Source organism: Anoplolepis gracilipes, chromosome 4 (genome assembly GCF_047496725.1).
Source record: "Anoplolepis gracilipes chromosome 4, ASM4749672v1, whole genome shotgun sequence".
NCBI lineage: Eukaryota > Metazoa > Arthropoda > Insecta > Hymenoptera > Formicidae > Anoplolepis > Anoplolepis gracilipes.
This window is the reverse complement of record NC_132973.1, coordinates 17170059-17196156: the sequence shown is the minus strand read 5'-3', so window position 1 is coordinate 17196156 and position 26098 is coordinate 17170059. Positions and strand designations below refer to the sequence as shown.

At 41.9% G+C, this 26098-nt stretch overlaps 2 protein-coding genes across 2 annotated transcripts; one reads left to right on the top strand and one right to left on the bottom strand.

The window, feature by feature from the left end:
- Positions 1-2355: 2355 nt before the first annotated feature.
- On the bottom strand, positions 2356-2706 carry LOC140664976 (uncharacterized). Its single transcript, XM_072890616.1, has one exon. The coding sequence runs from the start codon at positions 2704-2706 to the stop codon at positions 2356-2358; it is 351 nt and encodes a 116-aa protein (XP_072746717.1).
- Positions 2707-5960: 3254 nt separating this feature from the next.
- On the top strand, positions 5961-15965 carry LOC140664975 (uncharacterized). The gene is given in 5 exon segments (XM_072890615.1): positions 5961-6251; positions 10068-10332; positions 14293-14678; positions 14764-15691; positions 15694-15965. Coding segments are annotated over 5 exon segments (2142 nt in total).
- Positions 15966-26098: the final 10133 nt, after the last annotated feature.

Genomic DNA, 26098 nt, shown 5'->3' with positions numbered 1-26098 from the left:
ACTATTGACAGGACGTGTTTAGGCGATAGAACTCTTTTTATTCTTACTTCCCCGTAATCAGGTATTCGAAATATGGTGAGATGCTGTAAAGTGTTGTCGGAAGTTAGCATCTCATTTTTAAAAATTCGATTTTAATAATTAATTGGACGGAACTTTTGTTAAAACTTATCAGGAACTGTAGAACTATGCTGGATGCAAGTAAATATAAAGTTTATTTTTGAGATTCTAACATTTGAGATGCTAACTTCACACACCCAAGGACTGCCCGGCCAAGACCCCGAGCTGTTCGACTTGTGCAGGGCGCGGGCGGCCGTCCAACCATTTGATTGGACGGCAAGTCTGCCCCGTAACAAAACCTTAGCCGAAAAAACCGGCAAAGGAAGGGGGAGGGGCCGTGAGGACCAAACCCCCTGCCGTCCCCCTCTCCCCCAAAAAGAAAGAGAATATCCCGTTTGGATCGGCGTCCGCCCATCCTCACCCCGCAACCCCTGAGGTAGCTGTGCTACCCAAGTATAGAGAGGAAGTTACGGACGTCGATGCCAGAACTGGGAAGGAAAAAAGAAAAAGGTATGCGAGGGAGGACCCCGTATCCTTGACACAGGGAAACGCTTAAGAGGCCCAATCCCCACCTGTGAAGGTTAAGGTAGTAGAGGGCCCACGGGAGGAGGGAGGAAGAGGAAAAACACTTCTTCTCCCCTCTGTCCCCCTCCACCTTCCAACCCTGGAATCTGTAACAGAAGCGGCAACCACGTCGCCCTCACCCTCCCCCACCTATTGTCTACTTACCGATCATCCCCTAGATGGGAAGGGTTGGGGGAATCTCCAGGTGGGGACAGAAGATTCCTTGAAGGACCTGATCGCCTTTAATAACCAAAATGAAGGCTAAAATCCTTCAGGCCAAACTGAACCACTGCCGCAAGGCGCAGGACGTTTTTGTCCACAGCCTCGCAGCAGAGGGTTATGGCCTGGGGGTGGCCGATTTGGGTGCGGGACGATCGGGGCTCCGTGTCCATAACATGGAGACCGAGGGCGGCGAATTCCGCTCTGGCCTCCATGTTAGAGAAAGAAGACGATTTGGTGGCCGTCCAGTGGGGGACCACCGTGATGATGGGGTGTACCTTTTTTTTTTGACGCAGGAGAAATGCTTGATGCATACCACCACCCTCGGGAGAGGGATGGTGGTTATGTTGGACTCCCGGTGGTCCTGATCATATTGGACCACCGGACTACCAACTAAAACTCCTGCGGTGGCCTTCCGCGTGATGGAGGGGCAGGCAGGGACCCGGGACTCGCAGTTACATTACTTCGGTATCCCTGACTGTGGGTCCCCTCCGCGCTTAAGACTCGGCGACATTTGACTTTCGCTGAGTCTCCTTCCCAGATAGGACTGTTGATGTCCTACCTGATTTCTTCTATTTTTGTGAACGAGTGGGGCCACGCCGCCCGTCCACCTTCCTCTGGGACCCGACACAGGGCAATGCAGGCCCCCGCCTGCACTACCCAGGTCCCGAGGGAGAGACGCAACCGTCTCTAAAGCAGACGTCCGTCTCTGGTTGGGGGAACATCATTCCAGCCACCTTTCGTTGAGGTGTGGTTTTTATAGAGGGGCCTATTGGCCCCTCTCTTTTTTAATTTTCTCATTTGCGTTTAGCGACCATGAGGGGGGATCTTATTACCTCCTCGCCATCCTGTTTGTTACTAGGGGGGCTAATAAGGGGGAGGGGAGCACTTGGTGGAGACATCCAATCCCCAACCATGCCCCCCTCTAATGTCATCTTCTCCTTTGAGGAGAGGGCGACTGGATTGTCCCCCCTCAATTGCTCGTCAAGGCCTTAGCTTCATTGTCAGTGGGGGTAGCCGATGCAAGGAGGGACCCAAGCTCCCATCGGAGTCACTCTCCTTCTCCTGTTCCTCCTCGCTGCTGTCATCTACAACAGCCGCTGCAGCGGCCGCAATCGCCGCTTCTGCCGCCGCCTCTTCTTGTCGGCGTATGCGCTCGGCCGCCTCCTTCTGCGTCATAACTTGTTCGCAGAAGAAGACGATCGCCTTCCAGGATCTCTCATCACCCAACATCTTCGTAACCATGGTTGGCAACGAGAGGTCGTTGCCAACCACTGAACAGAGATCACGGCGCAGCGTGTCCCACGCCGGACACTTCTCCAGCGTGTGCCGCGCCGTGTCTCTTACCTCCTCACAATGGTGGCAGGCCGTGGTACCTTCCTTGCCGATTCGACACAGGTACTCACCAAAGCACCCATGCCCGGTGAGCACCTGTGTCATCCTAAAGGATACCTCACCTCGGGCCCTGTCTAACCATTCTTGTAGACAGGGCCGGACGGCCTCAACGCGGGTTCTTTAACCCGCAGTCTTCGGGTCAGATAGGTGGGCACTCCATCTCTCCACCATAGACCGCTGGGCGTGGATCTGGATGGTCTTCTTGACCCTGGCTGGTAGAGGGCTATGACCCCTCCTGAGCCCCCTTTCCCAATTATACCGCTCCGCGTACATTGCGGCCAGGAACTCCAAGGGGGGCGAACCCGCCAGGACCGTGGCCGCCGTATGGGACACCGTGCGGTAGGCCCTTATCACCCTCACGGCCATGCTGCGCTGTATGCGTCGGAACTTGTCCTTTGCATAACGCATGGCCGCGAGATCCGTCGCCCATATTGGGCATTCATACAGGGCTACTGCATTTACGGTGCCCATGTATATACGGCGGACTCGACCATCCGGTCCCCCAAGGTTTGGCAGGAGCCTACCCAACGCCGTGGAGAAGCGCTTCACCTTGGGGCAAGGACATTGAAGTGGTGTCCAAACTTCCACTCGCCGTCCAGTAGGAGACCGAGATATTTAAGCCGGTTCCCCACCGAGATAGAAGTACCTCCCACCCGGATATGAGTCCTTGGCGGTTTCCCAGAGGATTTACTGTGAAAGTAAAGAGCCTCGGTTTTTTGAGCCGCCACTCTAAGACCCATACCAGTGATGTTTTGTACCACGGCTGCCACCGCTGTTTCGGCCTTGGCTGCTGTATCCCCCAGCTGCTCCCCGCGGCCAGCACTAATGTGTCGTCTGCATAGCAGATGGCGTGGCAGCCACGAGGGAGAGGAAGGCAAAGGACTCGGTTGTATGTGAGATTCCACAGTAGGGGTGCTAAGACTGACCCCTGCGGAACCCCGCATCAAATTTCCCGTCGGCATTGGAGTCCGTCTTGTGTGACGAACTCCAGGCTCCTATCCCGGAAATATTGTCTGATGATCTCCACAAGGTAGGGAGGGACCCTGTATCGCAACAAGGCATCCATTACTCTATCCCAGGGCAGGGTGTTGAAGACGTTTGCGATATCTAGTAATACCGCAAGTGCCACCCCGCCCCCTTCCACGGCTTCCTCCGTGAGGGACGTAACACGACTAATCGCATCCACAGTCGAACGTCCCTCGCGGAAGCCATATTGCTCCTCGTGGAGACCACCCTCTCGGGATATATGTCGAACAAGTCGGTTTGCAATGATCCTCTCAAAGATCTTGCTGACCTCGTCCAGCAGGCATATTGGTCTATATGCCGACGGGGTTCCTTCTTCCTTGCCTTCCTTGGGGAGCAGGACCAATTTAGCCTGCTTCCATTGCTGGGGGAAAGCGCCATGTCTGAGGCATTTATTAAATATGTACCTCAGACGTTCTCCCAGAAAGTCCAGTGCCCAGACCCATATCTTTCCAAGCACGCCGTCAGGGCCAGGAGCTTTTCTTGATCTTATTCTTTTGACGGCGCGCTGAAGTTCGTTGCTGGATATCTCCTCGTCTTCCTCTAGTTCATAAGGTCCCCCCAGGCCGGGACCCCAGTTGAGTGTGGACTCCTAAACCACTAGCGGGAAGAGGGTGTCCACAACATTCCTGAGGACGGGAGTATCCAGGGATTCCGTGACGGGGGGCGTGTCCAGTTCCTATACTTATTCAGAACTATTCTGTATGGACGCCCCCATGGGTCCGTGTTGAGGGATGACAGTAGCTCATCCCAACAACTGGCCCTGGACTTACTGATAGTGGCGCTAAGGGCGCATCTTGCGGCCCTATAGGCAGCCAAGGCCTCCTCTCGGATCTCCGGGTTTCTTCTTCTGGGAATACGAAAGAGGGTGCGTCGCGCCTGAACAGAGGAGCGCCTTAATTGCGCTATTTCCTCCGTCCACCAATAGACGGCGTGACGTGGGCGGAGGACCCTGGCGCGTGGCATGGCTGCGTCGCAGACTTCGCGCATAACGCCCCGCAACCATTCCACATCCAGGTTAATGTCCCGCCTTTCCTCTCCCTCCGGGATACCCCACAAAATGGTCATTAAGGCCTCTTCTAGTTTCTTGGGGTCCAGCTTTGTGAGGGTCCACCTACCTGTGTCCCCGCCTCGAGGTGGGTGATGTACCCAGTAATGCACGGCGTCCAGGACAAATTCAATGTATTGGTGGTCCGAAAAGGTTTCCCCTCTCGAGTCACCCACCACGCGCCATCCCCGCACCATCCTCTTGGCCCCCTTGGAGCCGATCGTTATGTCCACGATCGACTCCTCTTGGGGCCGGACACATGTGCTCACTCGGCCTTCGTTAATAACGTGAAGGCCGACCGAATTCACCCACCTCACCATGGTAGTTCCCCTGGTGTCCTGCCTCGACTCACCCAGTGCCGGAGACTTGACGTTAAAGTCTCCAGCTATTATGAGTGGATCGGCAGGGAGTATGTTTCTGACAACATCCCCCACTTGTTCAAGGAGTGAGTCAAACTGGGCAGGACTTCAACTAGGGGGGACATAGCAACTAACTATTGTTGTGGACCCCCACTTTGCTGCAACATATCCGTTCCCCTTTCCAATACATTTGAGAGGGGGGGTGTTATTTGTTGCAGCACCGACCTTGATTGCCGCCGTGCCTCTTGCATTCCCCAGCCACGTAAGCTTTGCTGGGATCTTATAGGGCTCAGCAACAATGGCCAGCCCGATGCCACGCTCAGCCAGGCTCTGATAAAAGAGATTCTGTGCCTGACTGGCGTGGTTTAGGTTAGCTTGGAGAAACCTGACCGCCATTTATTTTGGGTGATCAAGCTCCTCCGGCTCTGCCTCTATCTGCGTACCCTCCCCATTCTCTTTCGACAGGGGGTATCCTCGGGCTTTTTTTTAGAGCCTTTCCTTGGTACCCTCTGCTCGAGGGGTTCCCCCTCTTATCACTCCCTCTTTATCCGCGAGGACCTCTCGCATTCGGCTCGCCAACGCATCCGCCTTCTTTTTGTTGTCCGGACCCCCAACCTCAAATAGTTGGACACCGGTAACTGCCTTTCTGGCCTTCAGGCCATTAATTTCGAGACTGGCGAGGTCTATACTGTCCATCGCCAGTCTCAGATTCTCCTTGTATTGGCCGGATGGGCATGTAAGCACCATCGCAGTTGTACGGGGAACTCTCCTACGTCCATTTTTCCCTCCCCTCTTTTTTGGTTGGGAGGGAGGATTGGACGTCGCAGGCTTAGGTTGAGGGCCCTGTGGTTTATTGCCTGGCTCCTTTGCCTTCGCCTTAACATTTGTGGTTGCCGGAGCCCGATTGTCACCTTCTTTGGTGGTTTTTTTGCGAGCTTTACGCTCTACCACCTCCGACCATTTGGTAAGGAAAAACATCCATCGTCCGGATAAGCCTAGTCGCGAGGAATCCCCAGAAGCTTAGCTTCTGAAATACGCGACCGGTCAGGCGAAAGGTCCGACCACTCTTAGGAGCCGCGACCCCGTTTGACGTAACAATATATATAAGAAGAAAAGGAAAAAATTTTTATAGGCGCTTAACGCTTACTATGTCTACTTAACAGGTGGCCTATGGCGTCAACGGACGGCGACTAGTGTCAAGCGGAGGCGCTGGACGTGACAAAGTCCTGCCCTTTAGAAAAAGCCCCTCTCTTCCACCTGATCCTGACTCTGACTCTGACGAATCTCTATTTTCAATGCCACAACCACCTGGCCAAACCTCCGTGGAAGTTATTCCCCATACTCTCCCACCTGTAATAACGCATCCCAATATGCCTATAAATAAACCAATTTCTGACTCAATGATTATTGAAGATTACAATAGTAATGAGAGCGTTATTAGTAATAAAGATTTAGAAACAAGCAGCGATGAAAGCGACACAGAGTTAATGCCAACTGATATTTTGCCATACGTAGAAGTATCCACTGACTCTAAAGCTAAAGTTTTAATAAGCCGCGACAGATTGTTAAAACATAATGATAATTACGTAATTTTTATAACTCTGAACGGTAAACCCCTTGATAACGGTGTAAAAGAGTTATAAGAAGCTAATCTCCTACCTACATACAAAGATATAACCTATGAAAGAGCTAAGAAAATAAATACATTACGCTCTAAGACCTTAATATCTTTACCACTAAAACTCAATCATCGCACGTTAATAGAGCCAGACAAGATTAAAAATTGTATTAAATCATTAACAGACGTTTTAAATGAATTACAATTAGAATCTATCTCAATTAAGAATACTAACTTTTTTGATAATATCCCTTGGGCTTATGTAGAAAAACAATTAATTAAACATGTAAATGACATTAATATTCGCGTAACTATATACAAAGAACTTATTCAAACACCAAATATAGAAAACAGATCAGCTCTTATCCGCGAATACCACGATTCAGCAATAGGTGGACATAAAGGAATAACTAAGACTTACAATCGATTACGAACCTTCTATTACTGGAATACAATGAAAAAGGATATTCAAATTTTTATCCGGAATTGTCGAACCCGTCAATTAAAAAAATTAACTAGAGTAAAAACTAAACAGCCTATGATAATCACCGACACTCCCGGATCGGCTTTCGACAAAGTATCAATGGACATTGTAGGTCCATTACCCATATCCGATAACGGAAACGTTTACATTCTCACTATGCAAGATTTACTAACAAAATATTCAGTCGCGGTACCATTAAAAGAAGCCACATCATTAATAATCGCCGACGCCTTTACTAAGAATTTCATATGTGTTTACGGTGCCCCACAAGCCATTTTAACCGATCAAGGATCTAATTTCTTAACGGTCTTAATGAGAAACTTAGCAAAAAAGTTTAGAATCAAACAATATCATACTACCGCGTATCATCCTCAATCTAACGGATCAATAGAAAGGTCTCATCACGTCCTAACAGAATATCTGAAAACACAAATTAACTATGACTCAAATTGGGATGATCATCTTACCCTAGCAATGTTTTCATACAATACGAACATACATGAAAGCACTAAATTCTCCCCTTTTAAATTAATTTTTGGAAGAATAGCACGATTACCTTCATCTAACACTATAGTGGAAGAAAATATAAACCCTACATATACCGAATGTTTAACAGATTTATTTAATCGATTGCGCGACACGCAAGAAGAAGCGCGGCAAAATTTAATTCAATCCAAAAACAGAAGCAAGCACTACTACGATAAACATATTCACAGTACAAGAATTTAAATAGGGAGATTACGTATTCTTATTGAAAGAACCAACTAAAGGAAAATTCTCTGATCAATATATTGGACCCTTTGAAGTACTTGAAATATTGCCCAACAATAACGTTGTGACGTCCCGTCAAAAATTTCAAATTGAATTTTTCAAAATATAAACGTACCGCTAGAAATATGAACACAAGGTATGAGATATACATATATATCTCAAATTGAACTTAATACAATATTTAATCGAGCATAGTATTATATAGCTATTAAATTGGACACTGCTTACATAGAAGTATTAACAAAATAATACTGATCCTTATCAGTAAAGAAATAAAAAAAAACTGTAATCATTAGACTACTATATATTAATTTTCCAAATAAAAGTTAAAATTCTCTCTACTAAAATATATGGAAATAAAATACTACTGTAATATCAGAATCGTTGAAATTCAATAAATAAATTACGCGATCGTAACAGAAATACTTGCAAATTAATATAACAAAATTAACAATCGCTTTATAAATCTTACATTTTCATAACTATAATGAAAAGGAAAATAATAAGAAAAAAAAAGAAATATTATTCAGTAAAGTACATTTCAAAAGATATACGCACACTAGCATTCAGAGATATATATATATATATATGCAAATCCATATAAGTTAATATATTTAATAATATTAATAAGCTGATTTTATATATCAACATGTAAATCTACTTGGAAGACTTTCTCTTAATGTAATTGATGAAAAAGTAATATTCTAAAAAATAACGTATGACAAGTATTACTATATATATATATATATATGTTTATATATATACATATATATATATATATATATATATACATATATATGTAAAGGAGTGCTAGTCTCCTATGCTAAAGTAAAACCATAAGGAATCACGATAGAAAGGAATTATAAATTAAAAATAACAGTATTAAATTGCATTAATTAAACCTTCCATATAGATACTATAATAAAAGCAGATATGTCAATATGAAATATGTGATACAACAAGAGAGAAAATTAAAGGAAATTCAAATATAAAAGCATAAATTAATAAGTGAAAAGAAAAATTAATGATGAGACATAATAACTTTGAGAATAAATATTAACTCTTGCTATAGTTAAATTAATAAGTCTCTCTTGCTGTAAAAGGAATTATAATATAAGAGTGCGAAATTATTTTATAATACAAAGAGCCTTTTCATTCGCATGATGACGCAATAGACGACGGCGAGAAAGACTCAGTGAAATCGAATATTATTCTTATCTCTTGACGCAGAGACCCGATGAAACCGAATATTATTCTTATCTATTGATGCAGAGACTCAGCGAGACTAAATATTATGTCAACGCAGAGACCAGTGAAACCGAATATTATTCCTATCTCTCGACGCAGCGACTCGACGAAACTAAATATTATAACAACGTGCTTTTTGATATTCACCGCTGAATATCAACTTAAGATTAAGAAGAGCTCGCCGCTTCTGACGTCTTCGAAGGCGGAGAGTTCCCTCACCAAGATCAAGAATCCATCTCCACCGGACGAGTAGCCAACCCGGGAAGTCTTGGATCCACCGGACGCCTAGAGGAAGGTGACCCGAAAATGGGGACGGACCGCAGAACGTCAGTCGAGTTTGCGGACAGAGCCAGTCGCTCACCATCAGTTAAACAGTTCAGTCGCATTATAACATCCGGAATGACCAATCGCTAAAAAATCATCAACCTAATAAGTCATTTTTCAATTATCATCATAATAAGTCGCATTATAACATCCGAAGTGACCAGTCGAAAAATACCATCATAACCGTACAATCGCTAACAACTCGTCATCTTAATAAGTCACTTCAACATCTCTCCGAAACGTTAGTCCGAAGTCGTGAAAAGTCGTCTCTGTCTTTATACATTCACTGCGTCCTAAAATCAATTTTAACTTAATTTTCGTCAGCTACTTTGTGTCGTCAAGGTAGATCTTTAATAATACTTTACTTTCTCGTCTTCGCGACTCGTCTTATATTATAATTTAGAGCTTCGACTCACTCTACATTATAATTTAGAATTACTACTTTATTGTTAATTAATTTCTAATTTCTGGTACAGTGCGGTTGTACTTTTTACATTCGAATTGTGACCAACATTTGTAATCATTACTTGCAATCTCTGTAAAATCTTCAAGCTTTTAAAATACATAGTCGCTTATTTCAGAATATTCACAAGTTCATTATTTTAATATAGTGTTCCTTCACCCCCAACCAGTATTTACTATAATTAATTTAATATCGATAAAATATTTAACGTACGTCTGGATTTTGAGCGTTAGCGAGACCCGTGCCTGGGATAGAGCAGAGTGGCGTGCCCCTCGTGTTAGTTCGAGCAGAGCTGAGACTTAGTCGATGAGCTGCTTGAATGTCGCTTGATCCAGATTGTCAAACTGAAATGAATAACTTTTCAAATTAAAATAAAATTTTGATTATAATTTATAGTAAATGCCTGGTTCTCGTCGCGCCGGTAAACGACATAGACAACTACGTGCCGCTTTACGCCGACAGAGACAAATTTCGAACAGTGATAACGGTCTCAGCCAAGTAGAAAAAAAAGACAAATTAACGTACCGGACAATCAAAGAATTGTCGTAGAACTTTTCGATCAGCTTCCTGCATCCGACTCAGTCGAAGTTCCCATTTTGCGAAGAACCTTCGAATTTATTGGCTGGCCTGGACCTTTGGTTGAAATCAAGCTGCATCCTGCCTCAACGTCTACCACTGACATCCCTGAGGGAGATCCACGAGTCCAGAGTACGAGGAAAAGGTCCAGGAAAATCAGCAAAACTAGTGACATTAATAGAGGTAAGTCACTATTTTAAATACATACACACACACGCACATATGATCAATCAAGAAGAATATTACTATTTTAATAAAAAAGAAAAACGTACTCATATTCCAACAAAATATAATAAAAAAGAAAAGAATTCCGAATTGAACCACTATTTATAACACATCGTGCTTAACATTTATATGACATCATATTACTCTAACAACTTTGATTTTGCAAAACAATTATAATTACAATCTAGACATATGCTTTTACGACTAATGCAATAAACTGTTCCACCTTCAAGCTCCGAAATAAAAATTTTATACAGTTAACTAGACATACATACAAGATATATATATATATATATATATATATATATATATATATATCTCACTCTTTTGAATAACTCACAGTTCAGGCGATTGACACTTATAAAATTACAAATTGACTCACATTCTGATATTACTCTCAAGAATTATAAAGTTAAAATACTATATCAAGAAATTTGCAAATTTAGAATGAAATTAAATAATCGATCTATCAATGTAAGAGAATTAACTACTCGCTATACTTAATTTAATAATAAAAATAACGGAGCATCCCTTGCTTAATCTCTTCTTCCTATTTTCCATCGGAGACAGTGATTTTGAAACAGTAAATTATATCGCTGGCCTCCACCATATTCCAGTGTACATTTCTTTATATGACACCTCACCACACAGTGCTGAACCTGCAAAGAACCATACTCTTATTAACATATATATATATATATATATATATATATATATATATATATATATATATATATATATATCTACATAAGAGCAATAACAATTTTAATAATCTTTTCTTATTACATGAATAGATGCATCAACGATATTTATGAAAAATAAAATATTACAACAGTTGACTTTCTCTTAAGGAAAGAGATATCTACATTCAATATAAATCCAAATCATTTAAATTTCACAATTTAACTTTGTTCTTCATATTAAAGCAGTCATTAATTAATGAGAAATTTGCTCTTACATTATACAAGTCGTAGATTAAAACTTTCAAAATCAGTATATATTTGGAATTGCTCCGACGGTGAATTCTACTATACAACAACAGTAAGTACGTAATCCCTCATAATTACTATCACGAACCACTATAATCCTTACCTCAATTCTAATATAATTGAAAATTTGTCAAATTAATCACAATCTATTTATAATTTCAAAATTGAAATTTTCTAATCATAATTATTGCTCCAACTTAAAATTGAATAAATTCAAAACTATTGCAGATATAATTTTAGAATTTTATTTTTTTTTTCTTTCATCTTTAATTGACTCAAGTGTCATTGTGCGTCACGTTCATTGCATACGCGATAATTGTCATGGTGTCATGGAGTTCCTAGAACTTCCTCAGCCTCTCGTTAGTCCCGAGTGAATTGCATTCTGACCACCAGACTATATCAAATATACAATAGCGGGATTCAACGCGTTTGCTTAACATTCTTAATCATTTTCAAATACATATGTCATAAATTTAATCGCTTTATTTCCAACTTTCTTAATTTTTTTCTTATCAAATAAAATAAAATAAATGAGGCCTCAGACAACTGATTCTAAAATTCAACAAAATCCCTTTGTTGACTCTGAAGTCATATTAGAAAGTTTAATCCAATTTATAGAAGAAAATAAAGAAAACATTATTTACAATTTAGATAATATCATAAAAGAGTTTTTAAATCAAGTCTCTATTATCATCATTCCAGATCAGTAAAAAAATCCCCCGATTTGTTAGTTTCTAGTACATATTGATCCTGCTCTCGGCGGAGCCCTGGGTATAGCCGATTTAGACAGATTACCCAAAAAACTAAATAGAGAGCAACCCTGTTATTGACACCTAGGTAGACGATAACAGCGGGTCACAGCACGTGACACACTATTCTTTTTCTCTTTATAGAATGAGCTTAAGAAACCATACTACTGGGCTACAATTCAACACAGCAATACAACCTAGCTTCGATCCATGTCAAATACTTTCAACCTCGCGGTGCTATAAATCTTTTGGGTATAGACATCGCGTCAGGATTTGCTTACTGTACTCAGTGTTATCACATTTACCAACCACGATATCGAGATCAATATGAGTGGATAGTGTCACACCACTTGATCTCCGGCAAACACTTCCGTGTAATAATCTGCGCGCGGTGTAATACAGATATCACCATAGTCAAACCCGTAAATTAATGCGACCAATGTTTATTGAGGTTCTTAGAATTCATATTGTATTGCGATGAAAGACAAATAAATACTCTTCCTAATCCGCTCATATTACATGTAAACGGAGCTAGATACTACTAATTAAATTCAGGCAACAAGGTGCATCATTCAACGCACAATCAGCCAGGTCCCTCACCATTATCTTCCTCACACCCTTCCGCAGAAGCTCTTCAAAAATTATATACCGTACATTGTTTCAAAACTCGCTCCTATCAAAAAATATATGATGCACATGTCACTTTATGCGTCACATGTTATAATAAACTAATTCCTGAATCAGTAAAGTCATATTACCAGGAAACTAAGAGACATCAAGCGTAGATGGCACAAAATTCTACAGAAATAAATGTTATGCATGCGAAAATCACATGGGAACTATCCAACCTATAGCTCATTGCAATCCCTATATCAATAGGTATTTTGAATTCACTACTGAAATAGAGCAACTACACCGTACAATCCGCGATTATGAGGACCCTATAATATTAGCAGTCATCGACGACTAAAAGCTAAACACATATACACATGGGCATATAAAAATATTAGGTTAGATATAATCACAAGGTAGTAATACTAATATAAAAAAAAGAGAAAATATAACAAATAACACATAAAATACGAAAATAAAAAAAAAATAATAATATATAATGTATAATACAAATATATATATAAGAATAGATATAAAACAATAGACAATAGAGTTATGTATAAGTGCTCAGATTAAGAAATATATATATATATATATATACAAGTATCATCTTTTCAGTAGGAGAATCCATTCCTTGGAGACATTGGCGACCTGAGCCTGGCCTGGTCTATAATAATAATAATAGTAATAACTTTTGAATACATATAAAATAAATATATATATATATATTTCTACGTAGCAATAGTAATTCATAAAATGTGTAGACCTAAACCTTATAGATATAAGCCGCCTTATATTCTGACGCATTGTCCTGGAATATAATCGATATTGCGTCACTTGCTTCAGATTAATTCAACAAAATTTTCAAGCGTACGGACTTATACAATTCCATGGCATGTATAGTGGTATTTTTCAAGAAGAAAATTGTTATATTTGCGGAAATGATATAATTACTTATACTTCCGTAAAAGAATGTTCTACTTTCTTCATGCATTATTTAGCGATATGTTGCGTACTCAGAGGAAGAGAATTAGACCCAAATAATGTAGAAGAGTTGTATGATTGCGACAATACGGAAGTAAAGATACTATTAATGTATGAACCAACAAATGAGATGGAAATACCATGAAATAAAGTAAATATATATATATATATATATATTATATTCATACAAATATACATGTATAAATAATAAATTGTATCTGCTTACTTACAGAAATGATGTATCATTTGGTATTATTATTCACTGCGCAAACCTCCCTCGCCCTTCTTGGTTTTGATTGCGGAGGGCGACATTTAAATATCATATCGGTTTCGTTGTTGGATGTGGGAGAATGCAATCTTCCGCATAAAACATCAAACTCTACGGATACTTATATCCAACTGCTTCAATTATCTGACTATAATCATGCATATATAATACAATGTAAGGTTGAAATTTCAAGAACTATATTACTGTGGCATGCACTCACATGTTTCCATCGTGCATAACGGACGTGCTGACTATATACATGAAACCGGACACTCACAGTGCAAACGAATGTTTCGTGATGGTACTCTTTCGCTAGGAGCAAGAGTTTTAATCGACGGCATCCGAGTCAACCAAATCGCCTCCTACAGCATCACCATGGCTGGAAGCGTAGGCAACGATGGAAAATGCAAAAGCACGCAGTATTCCGACCATTATGGAACATGGGACGACGTTGTCGTGCAAGCTGTCGCCAGAATATTAAAATCAACCTATGTCCCCGTGAAACTAAATACTGGAAAAATAATGCTAAAATCAGGAACAATTTGTACGCTCAGTGAAGGATTTTGCATCGATTCAGAGGATGGATATACCTATTGGGAACCGATGCCTACCTCTTCATGTAATTTTCATCAATACGACGTTCTATATGAAGGACCTGCTATCAAAACTACGGACGATACCAGTGAAGGAAAATCACCTATTGTATACAGCCTGACAACACAAGACATAACCTTCACTCTGACAAGAACACGGGAACAGCCACTGTGCGGATACACGCTTCGTACAGAGCATCCCAAACTCTTTACTGGAAACTAAAAAGGGAGACGTCTTCGCCGAAAGAGGAACAATCCCAATTGATAATCTTGATATTTTTGCATATATGAACTCGAAGTTTGTATATGTAGAAAAACACATACGATATCAAATGACATCTCTTTACCACAATGTCATTCAACAGAAATGCGAGCTGGAAAAAGATGTAATAACTAACACCTTATCATTTGCCACCTTACAGCCTGACGAATTCGCCTATCGATTAATGAAAGGACCAGGATACATGGCTGTCACTGCAGGAGAGGCAATTCATGTAATAAAATGTATTCCCGTTGACGCCATAATTCGGAGAACAAAAGAATGTTATGCCGAGCTCCCTGAAACAGTAAGGAACGCTTCACTATTTCTAACGCCAAAATCAAGGATACTCACCAAATTCGGGACTCAGAAGAAATGTAGCTTTGAACTACCAATACTCTACCGCAGAGATGATACATGGATCCAGCTCACCCCTGATCCACAAGTCATACAATTACCTCCACAACGATTACATCCGATGATTTCTTTGAGTTGGAAATACCTCACCCCAGGTCCATTAGCCATTAGTGGAATATATACTGAAAAGGATATAGAAAAGTTACGAGATCATATTATGTTTCCTGCAGAGAAACCAGCACTTCTAAATTTCATAGCCCGTGGGATGACAGGACAAGCTGTCATACCCGGAGAAGTCTCTATATACAGTCTGCTAGACGAGGAATCACTCCAGAAAATAGCTTCGAATATCGTCTCAAGAATTTGGGGTAGATTTGTAACCTTCGGATCAGCAACGGCCGGAATTCTAGGAGTATTCCTAATTATACGACTCATTAAATTGACTATTGACACAGCAATCCATGGATACGCCCTTCACACCGTGTACGGATGCAGTCTGCACCTGCTAGCGCCGTATGGAGTTCTCTCACACATCTCCTACTTCACTTAGCACGAGGATCCGTGAATCAACGAAGAATAGAGCCAGAAGAAGATCAATCTCCCCTGGAGCCAATGAGTCCCTCACCAGTAACACCGACAGCATCCAAAATCGAGTCAACTATCGTTAATGCAACAGCGGTAAATACAACCACCCCTATTCCCATTGTTTACACTGACCTTCGAGAGCGATTGAACGATATTGAACAAATCCCTCCGATAACATCGGGAATTCGTTCTTAAATAAGGGGGGGATGTGACGTCCCGCCAAAAAATTTCAAATAAAAATTTTCAAAATATAAACGTACCGCTAGAAATATGAACACAAGGTATGAGATATACGTATATCTCTCAAATTCGCGCAATAAAATATTTAATCGAGCAAAATATTATATAGCTATTAAATTGGATATTGCTTGCTTACATAGTGTTAGCAAAATAATACTGACCATTATCAATAAAGGAAATCATATAATTGCAACCATTAGACTACTTTACCATTTAACTCTCTAAATAAGAATTGAAATTTTCTCTATTAAAATATATAGGAATATATGTTACTATAAAATCAGAATCGCTAAAATCTAATAAACAAATTATGCGAACGTAACAAGAATACTTTTAAAACCATTATATTAGTATGTCAATACCAAATCATACTAAAAATCGCTTTATCAATTATAAATTTTGCATTTTCTTAATTATCATAATGAAAAAAAATTAGAAAAAAAAGAAAAATTATTTAGTAAAGCATACCTCAAGGGGAATGCACACATTATATATAAAAGGTTGGACAGGGTTAAAAAGGGTTGAGGCCTGCCCAAGCAGGGATCGTGCCGACTTCTCCCCCGATGGCACACCACCTTGACGTAGTGGGGGGGCTCACCCGGATGGTGATCCCGGTGTGGTTGTCGAGTCTTAGGACCCACAACCCTCGGAAGATCCTGAAGGGTGCCAAGAGTGTGCCAAAACAAACATGGGATGAACCGACTGAACGGAAACACCACCACCGGATCGGATACGGTGGACCGGCGGAGGGGGGTTATTGTCCCTGACCCCCCTTCGTCGTCATCATACGAAGGGCTACCCGAGAGCTTACTGGCGAGGCCCTCGGGAGCAATGGCTATCGCCAGGGTTGAGATGATCCGCTCCGCTTGTCTAGAGCTGTTTAGGAAGCTGAAGAGGATCAGACTATCGGAGGAGTACAACACTGCTGAGGTGTGGTCGGAGAATGCCGCGGACATTATGTCCGACGTGTATGACTTGATCATAGAACACCTCGACAGTGTTGGGCTGATCCTGGAGGGTCACCGAGAGGAGAATGCTTCGGAGAGGATGAATCAGGGGATCCAGGTCCTCCCGAAGCGTAAGGGCAAGGCCCTTCAAGTCACTCCCGATAGCAAGAAGGTGGGCCTCCAGGCTGCTCTTGAAAGTGGGGAGGTGTACGTGTCCTGCGAGAGAAATCTTCGCGAAGAAGCGAAATCTGACTCGCAGGACACGATATTGATGGACTGCGAGGAGTTAATTGAGACTTCTCGCACTCCTAACGCGACCCCAGGGTCCACCCGCCAACCGCCGAGAGGACCACCGTCTGGTTTTAGTGGGTATACCTCGTTAAATAGGGGGAGTCCCACATACCCCCGGGGAGTTCCCGCCCCTCGAGGGATGCGTAACGCATTTCCAGACGAAAAAAAAAAAGGGATCGTGCCGACTTGGAAAGAGTGCTGAACGGGGTGGGACACGTCATTAGGCAATGCCGGTTCCGGTTTTGGTCGCCGGAGATCCCAACGCCAAATCGTGGGCTTGGGGTTCCTCGGTGACAGATGCAAGAGGCAAGATCCTAGAGGAGTGGGCCGAGGAGCTCGACCTGGTGATACTGAACCAGGGTCGGGTCCTCACATGCGTTCGCGGCAACGGGGGATCCATCATTGATGTAACGCTTGGATGCCCCGTGTCGCGCGCATGGGTGGCGCGTCATGTACTAGGCGGAGACAATGTCTAACCATAGATACATAAGGTTCAGCGTCTCCGACCCGTCCATGGGCGCCATGCCGGAGAGGCCCACCGAACGGAGGGGTACACCCCCACCAAGAGGATGGTGTGTGAAGAGGCTCGACACGGACCTCCTGATGGCTGCCGCAGTCACCAAGTCGGCGACGGAAGAGATGACCCGTCCCGTCGAGGATGTGGATGAAGGTGCGGCCCGACTCCGGGGGATGCTCACGGAAATGTGTGATGCGTCCATGCCTCGGAGGAGGGTCGCTCCCCCCGAAGAGATGCGTGTACTGGTGGACGCCTGAGCTCGCTGAGCTTCGCTCGGCGTGCAACAGGGAACGCCGCCGGTACACGCGTCAAATGAGACGACGGGACGGGGCCCTAACGGCGGCACCGCTGCGGGAAGCATATCATGATGCTAAAAAATCCCTACAGCGGGCCATCAGAACGGCCAAGGCTAGCGCATGGAATGAGCTCGTCCAAACACGGTGATTCGTGGGGGCGCCCGTACAAAATTGTGAGGAAAAAACTCAGTGCGGGCGGCCCACCGATCACTGAGGGGATGGACCCGCGGGTCCTGGAAGGGGTGGTATCCACTTTCTTCCCGGGGGGCGCGGACCAGATGGACGATGTCTTTAGATATTCGAGGATCGGCCGCGTCCCCTGGACAGAAGACCTGCGGGTAAAAGAGGACGAGCTCATGCGGGAGATCAAGAAAATCCGGGGCAAAAAGACTGCCCCGGGACCGGATGGAATCCCCGCAAGAGTGCTGGCCTTGACTGCCGAGGTCACTTTAGAGCTAGTGTCGAGCCTCTTCAACGAGTGCTTGAAGCAGGGAAGTTCCCTAGTGTGTGGAAGTGCGCGCGAATGGTGCTGCTCCCGAAAGCAGGAAAGCCGGTGAGCTCTCCCTCTGCGTACCGTCCCATATGCCTCCTCGATGAGGCGAGCAAGCTCTTTGAAAGAGTAGCTGCTCGCCTAAGGAGGAGTTTGTCCCGGAATGGTCCCAACCTGGCAGAACGCCAGTTTGGGTTCCGTGAGGGCCTTTCAACGATTGACGCGATAATGCGGGTAAAGGCTCTCACGGAACGGGCAGTGGCCAGGGGAGGAGTGGCGGTGGCGGTGTCCCTGGACATCGCCAACGCATTTAACACTCTCCCCTGGAAGAGTGTGCGCGGGGCCCTAAACTATCATAGGGTTTTCCACGTACATCCAAGAAATAATATGGGACTATTTCCGGGACAGAAATATAATGTACCCGAGACGGTACCGTAAAACACATAAGAGGGAGGTCCACCGTGGGGTTCCACAAGGGTCGGTCTTAGGACCACTCCTGTGGAACCTAGGATACGATTGGGTCCTGCGAGGGGCCCTCCTCCCGAGGCAGGAGCTTGTGTGTTACGCTGATGACACACTGGTCCTGTCCTGGGGGGATGACTGGAGCAGTGCCATCCGCCTCGCTGGAGTGGGAGCGAGGTACGTGGTCGGCCGTATTAGAAGGATGGGTCTCGGGGTGGCTCTACCAAAGACAGAGGTGATGTGATTCGCCCCTGTCGGCAAAAAGGGGCCGCCTCGGGACAAATCCAAAATTGAGATCGAGGGTGTCATGGTCGAGGTTGGGACCCAGTTGAATTACCTGGGCCTCATCCTCGACAGTCGGTGGAGCTTCGGGCTTCACTTTGAGAAACTGGCTCCCCGAGTGCGAGCGGTGTCTGCTGAGTTAAGCAGACTCATGCCCAATCTCGGGGGGCCGGGTGATGGGGCTCGCCGCCTGTATATGACGGCGGTCTAGTCCGTAGTAATGTACGGAGTCCCCGTATGGCACAATGTGGTAATGGCCAGCAGTAAGAATCTGCATGCTCTACGGAGTATGCAGAGGAGGCTGGCCATCCGCGTCATACGGGGGTATCGGACCGTCGCCTTTGAGGCGGCGTGCCTGGTGGCCGGGGTCATGTCCTAGATCTTCACGGCGGGCGCGTATACCGAGATGTATCGGATACGCGTAGCCCGCCGGGGGGATCCGGATTTAGGACCCCTGCCACCAAGGGCAGTTGCAAGGCTCAGGCTCCAGGCTCGGCGGCGCAAACTCTCAGAATGGGAAGAGGACCTGTCCAATGCCAGCGCTACACGCCGTCGAGGCTATCCGCCCATTCTTCTATGAATGGATGAACCGACGACACGGCGCCCTAAATTTCAGGACGGTGCAGGTGCTCACGGGGCACGGTTGCTACGAGGAGTACCTGCACCGAATAGGCAGAGAGCGGTCGGCCACGTGCCACCACTGTGGCGCCCCGGAGGACACCGCTGAGCACACCCTGGCTGAATGCCAGGCGTGGAGCAAACGGCAGGGTGTCCTCCGGGACGCCATAGGGGAGGAGGTCTCCCTGGCCGCCATGGTGAAAGCCATGGTGGTCGGGGAGGACCAATAGAAGGCGGCCGCCTCCTTCTGTGGGGACGTCATGTCCCGGAAGGAGGCGGCCGAAAGAAAGAGGAAGGCGGATCCCAATGCCCCTCCCTCTCGGAGAAGGAGGGGAGAGCGAGGATGCGGACGTATAACGCCCGCGTCCTCTAACCCTCCTAAGTGTCCCTTCTCCAGGGTCGCGGGGGTGCAGGTGCGGCGGACACCTGCATCCCATTGCACCGCGACCCAGCGAAGAGGCGACGTTGCGTGGTGGTCCCACAACGTCGCCATCGGTGCGGCATTGGACGCCGCGGAAGAAGAGTCCTCCCTCCTTCAACCCTTGACGAGGCCGAAGGACGGAGGACCTAGCGGGGACGGGTCCCGGTCGAATGCGAAAGTGACCCAGGGACCCGTCCATAACCGCAGCGTGGACCATCGTTGGGTTTTAGTGGGTATGCCCGACCATAACTAATTGGTCGAGTGAGTCCCACATACCCTCTGGGAGTCCCCGCTCCCAGAGGGATGCGTAAAGCATTTCCCAACGTAAAAAAAAGGGTTGAGGCCTTCCTCAATCCCTTTTTCTCATAATAAATGTAAATCTACATGGAAGACTCTTTTCTCAGTGTAACTAATGAGGAACTAATAATTTGGAAGCATAATATGACAAGCATTACTATACACACACATATATATATGTATACCTATATATGTATATATATATATATGCATACATATATATATATATATATAACCCACAAAACAAAAAAATATATATATATATTTTATAAAATTTTTTTATTAACGATAATTAAAATTTCATATAAGACCTTTAAAATAAATAAAAAATTATTCAAATTTTTAAGACAAACGTATAAGTACTTATGAAACAATAAATTTTATTCTTATCAATAAAATTAATATTAAATTATTAATTATTGATTTTTCTAATTATAATAAGGAAATAAACAAATAAAATATAATAAAAAGGAAGATTCATGATACTTATCTTAATAAATAACGATATGAATAAATAAGGAGCATCCTTCTTGTACTACCCATTTCCCTTTTCCATCGGAGACGGTGATTTTTAAATAAATAATATCGCCATCCTCCAATGAACTCTATTCCAGTGTGAATTTATTTATTTTGTATGAGACCTTCCCACTTAATATCAAATCTGCAAAGACATTTTATTTAGTAGATATATATTTAATCACAAGAATAATAATAATATTAATAATAATAATTGCTTTATTATAGAATAAGAAATTAATTCAAAGTATTCATGAACCATAAAATCTCTCATACAAATAAAATAATTGATTCCCTTATATTCGTTACTATACAGATATAACTTGTCCAAAACTTATAAATTAATTTACATCAATTTAATCAACAACTCATATTAAGTCAATTTTATCTTCCTCCAGAACAATAAATTAACAGATTGATCATCAATATCCATTATCCTTTCATATTTATGTTCTATCTAGTAATATTCTTTCTTTTTCCACCAGGCTCAATCACGAACATGCTCATACATACATAAATTTTATAAAATTATCATTTTCTTATTAGTTGCAAATCTTACTAAATAAAATATCAATTTTATCAATTATAAAAAAAAATATAATAAATTCTTAATAATAACAATTAATATAGTTAACCCATTTTCATATAATTCGTTAGTACATGCAACAATAATTGTTTAAACAACGAAATTTATATTCCATACGAAACTATTAATCACATACCTTACCCCCTTATCCGAAAATCCATAAATAACCACCGATTTCTTTGTTAAAATAATAAATACTTTCGACACGTCTTAGACCATATGTTCCTCCTTAAGCCATAAACTATATAACTTCCTAGAGTTACCACTCTTATACCATTTTGCATTAAGGGACCAAATTTGGTCCACCAATTGATTACGACCTGAGGAACTAGAACATAAATATTAAAATTCTGTGTACACCCATTAACACATATATATTAACTTATTGAAAACGACCTTTTAGATTTAAATTTATAAAAATTTACAAACAACAATTTATCTTTTCCATATAAAATTTAGTCAAGTCATTATAATTAAACTCCTGTATAATTATAAATATTATTTTTCCAACATAAGTTAATTAACAAGTTACTTATATAATTGAACAACTTAAGATTTATCGGGAATACGATATTAGAAATTTTTCTCATTTATTCTATTCTACTTGTAAATTAATAATTTCCAACAAATTTTTTCCTTATGATCAATTAAAAATAGTATTTTATAATAACAATAAAAAACATAAAATTTATTGCAAAATAAATAAAAAATTAACAAAAATTTCTAAATTGCCCGAAACTTCGAGGACATGCTTTTTAGCCTATTTTACACATTTTAGCCGCGATTTTTGATTTTTTGACTTAAGGATTCCAAATACCTTTAAATACCCTTACTACTATTAAACTAAGATTTATACAAAATTTCAACTAAATTGAGACAACTTTAGAATTCTACTATTCAATAGATCACAGTTTTGCGCCTGCAAAAATATAATTTGAAACGTCTATTTTATGCAATATCTCCTGACGACCTTATAGGCAAAATTTCGTAAACTTACCCCTAATAGGTTCCGAAATACTTCCATTTGTTTATAAGACGTCAGCCATCTTGATTTTACTGGTCCATCCTAAGAAGACCGGATCAATTCCATTGTAATAGACTCGAACCGACGATAATCAGTCCCTAATCTCGATTCTCCAAATCATTCCCTATAATAGTTAATTAAATAAATTAATTATATGAATTATAAAATTCCTTATTAACAAGTTATGATAATACCTAATACTCACTACTGAATAATAGAGACGATATCTTACTTTAAAGTCACCCTATATACATCTCTTGTATACCGGGTGTCAAAAAATCATTACTCGTTAAATTTTAAAATTCAAATATCTATAATATTCCCAACACTTACATGCTAAAGACATATAAATCTTATCCTTATCTCTTTTAATTAGCTCCAAATAAATTAAGAATAAATGAGACCTCAAACAACTGATACTGAAATTCAACAAGACACCTTTGTTGACCCTGAAATTATATTGGAGACCTTAATCCAATTTATAGAAAAAAATAAAGAAAATATTATTTACAATTTAGATAACATTATTAAAGAATTTTTAAATCAAGCTTCTATTATGATAATCCCAGATCAGTAAAAAAATCTCCTGATTTATTAGTTCTTAGATCACACTAATCCTGCTCTCGGCGAAGCCCTGGGTATAGCCGATTTAGACAGATTACCCAAAAACTTAAATAGAGAGCAACCCTGTTATTGACACCTCGGTAGATGATAACAGTGGGTTACTGCACGTGACAATAGACACATATATACAACTCCTACAACTTTCGGACTATAATTATGCCGAAGTTATTCAGTGTAAAGTGGAAATATCACGAACAATTTATCACTGTGGAGTCTCGCATATCTCTGTTGTTTACAATGGAAGAGCAGATTATGTGCACGAAACAGGATACACTCAATGCCTACGGATGTTTCAAGGCGGAACTCTAACCCTGGAAGCAGGAAGTCTCCTCACAGGCTTAAAGGTCAACCAGACTACGTATCGCAGCCTTACCATGGCCGGCCGAATACAAAACGACGGAGCCTGCAAAGGAACTCAATACTCCGATCCTTATGGAACCTGGGACGACGTTGTAGTCCAAGCTGTCGCCCAGATTACTCTCAAGTCTTCGTATGTACCTGTAAAATTAAATTCAGGAAAAATACGACTAAGATCTGGAACGATCTGTACACTCGCTGACACCTTCTGTCTCGACTCCGACGACGGATACACGTACTGGAAACCTATGCCTACGTCATCCTGCGACTTCAATATGACGTCCTTTACGAGGGTCCAGCAACCAAAATGATAACCAATATCAATCAACGTCTGCAGTTATCTACAGTTTAACAACTGAAGATATTACTTTAGCTCTTACAAAAACCAAGGAACAACCACTATGTGGATATACTCTCCTTCGTACAGAGCACCCGAAATTCTTCATTCTGGAAACTAAAAAGGGAGATACATTCGCTAGTCGAAGTACTATCCCAATCAACAATCTAGATATTTTCACATATATGAACTCCAAGTTCATATACGTGGAAAAACACATACGACACCAGATGACATCTTTATATTACAACGTTATGCAGCAAAAATGTGAACTAGAAAGATAAGTTATAACAAACGCTTTGTCTTTCGCTACTCTTCAACCCGATAATTTCGCTTATCGACTCATAAAAGGACCTAGATACATGGCTGTCACCACCGGAGAAGCCGTTCAAATAATCAAATGTATTCCAGTCGACGTTACAGTAAGAAAGACTGAAGAATGTTACACAGAACTATCCGTCATAGTACGCAATAGTTCATACTTTCTCACCCCAAAATCAAGAATCATTACTAAAATTGGTAATGAAAAAGAATGTAGTTACGAACTACCCACTCTTTATCGAATTGAAAACACATGGGTTTAATTCACTCCGAAACTTCAGGTACGACAGTTACCTCCTCCGCAATTACGACCAATGGCATCCTTGTCATGGGAATACTTGACGCCTGGACCATTGGCTATCAGCGGAATCTATTCCGAAGTAGATATAGAAAAACTAAGGGATCATATCATGTTCCCTGCAGAAAAACCAGCCTTGTTGAATGCAGTCGCTAGAGGATTAACCGGACATTCCGTAAATCCTGACACTCTCTCCATGTATAATTTACTGGACGAAGAATCGCTCAACAAAATAGTCGAAGGTACCGTCTCCCGCGTATGGAAGGGATACCTAAATTTCGGCTCTGCAACCGCTGGAATTGTTGGAATATTAATGATAATCTGACTAATAAAATTCATCATCGATATCACAATCCACGGGATACGCTCTTCATACAGTCTATGGATGCAGTGTACATCTGATCGGAGCCCTATGGAGCTCACTTACCTACTGCTACATCTCGCTCGCGGACCAGTCGACAGACATGGAAACCATGAAGACGGCAACGATACACCAACACCCCCATCCGCACCACCTAATTCAATAGAGGACCCTGTAACCCGACAGCTACCTGCAGTTGCCCGAGACAGTGATCCTGACACATCGACAACCGTAAATATAACTGATTCCAATTCTCAATTTTATATAAATCTAAGGAATCAATTGCAAGGCATAGAACAAATTCCTACGAAAACATCGGAATTCGTTCTCAAATAGGGAGGGAGGTGTGACGTCCCGTCATTTTTTCGAATCCAAAAATTTAATTTCTTATATAATATAATAATCACAGCCCAAAATTGCATAAGAATAATTATCTCTCTATTATTATTACTTGCTTATTACATATATAATCACGCTCTTATTAATTATATTTAAATATTCAATATTACATTATCAATTATATTATAAAATATTAAAGAATAATAAATAACAGTAGAAGTAGATTACCGTATAGCATATAACGGACTATACTTGCAAACTATAACTTATGAGACAAGAATCCGATAAAAAAAGCAATGCGAAATAATAACAATTCTTTTCCTTATTAAAATAAGTATTCTTGAACTTTAATTTAATTAAAACTTGCCTAAGAAGCCAAATGGAAGCATCAGGATAGATCCATCCTTTATTAAAGTCAACAGTAATAATGATGCATATATAAAATTTATTTAAATATATACAAGAATTTGAAGTTATTAATATTATCCTAATGGTTTCAATTGCCAATATCGATTCAACTTACACTATCGTTCGTTAGACATCGTTATGTCTCCAACAATATAGTTATTCGAAAATTTACGAAATTATTATTAACAATTAATTTTAATAACAAATGAAGGAGACGACCTAGCACTCTGAAACATAGCTAACGTGATCACTATTTCAAGTAGAGTAAAAAGAAATTAATCTGGTTCCTCTAGGAC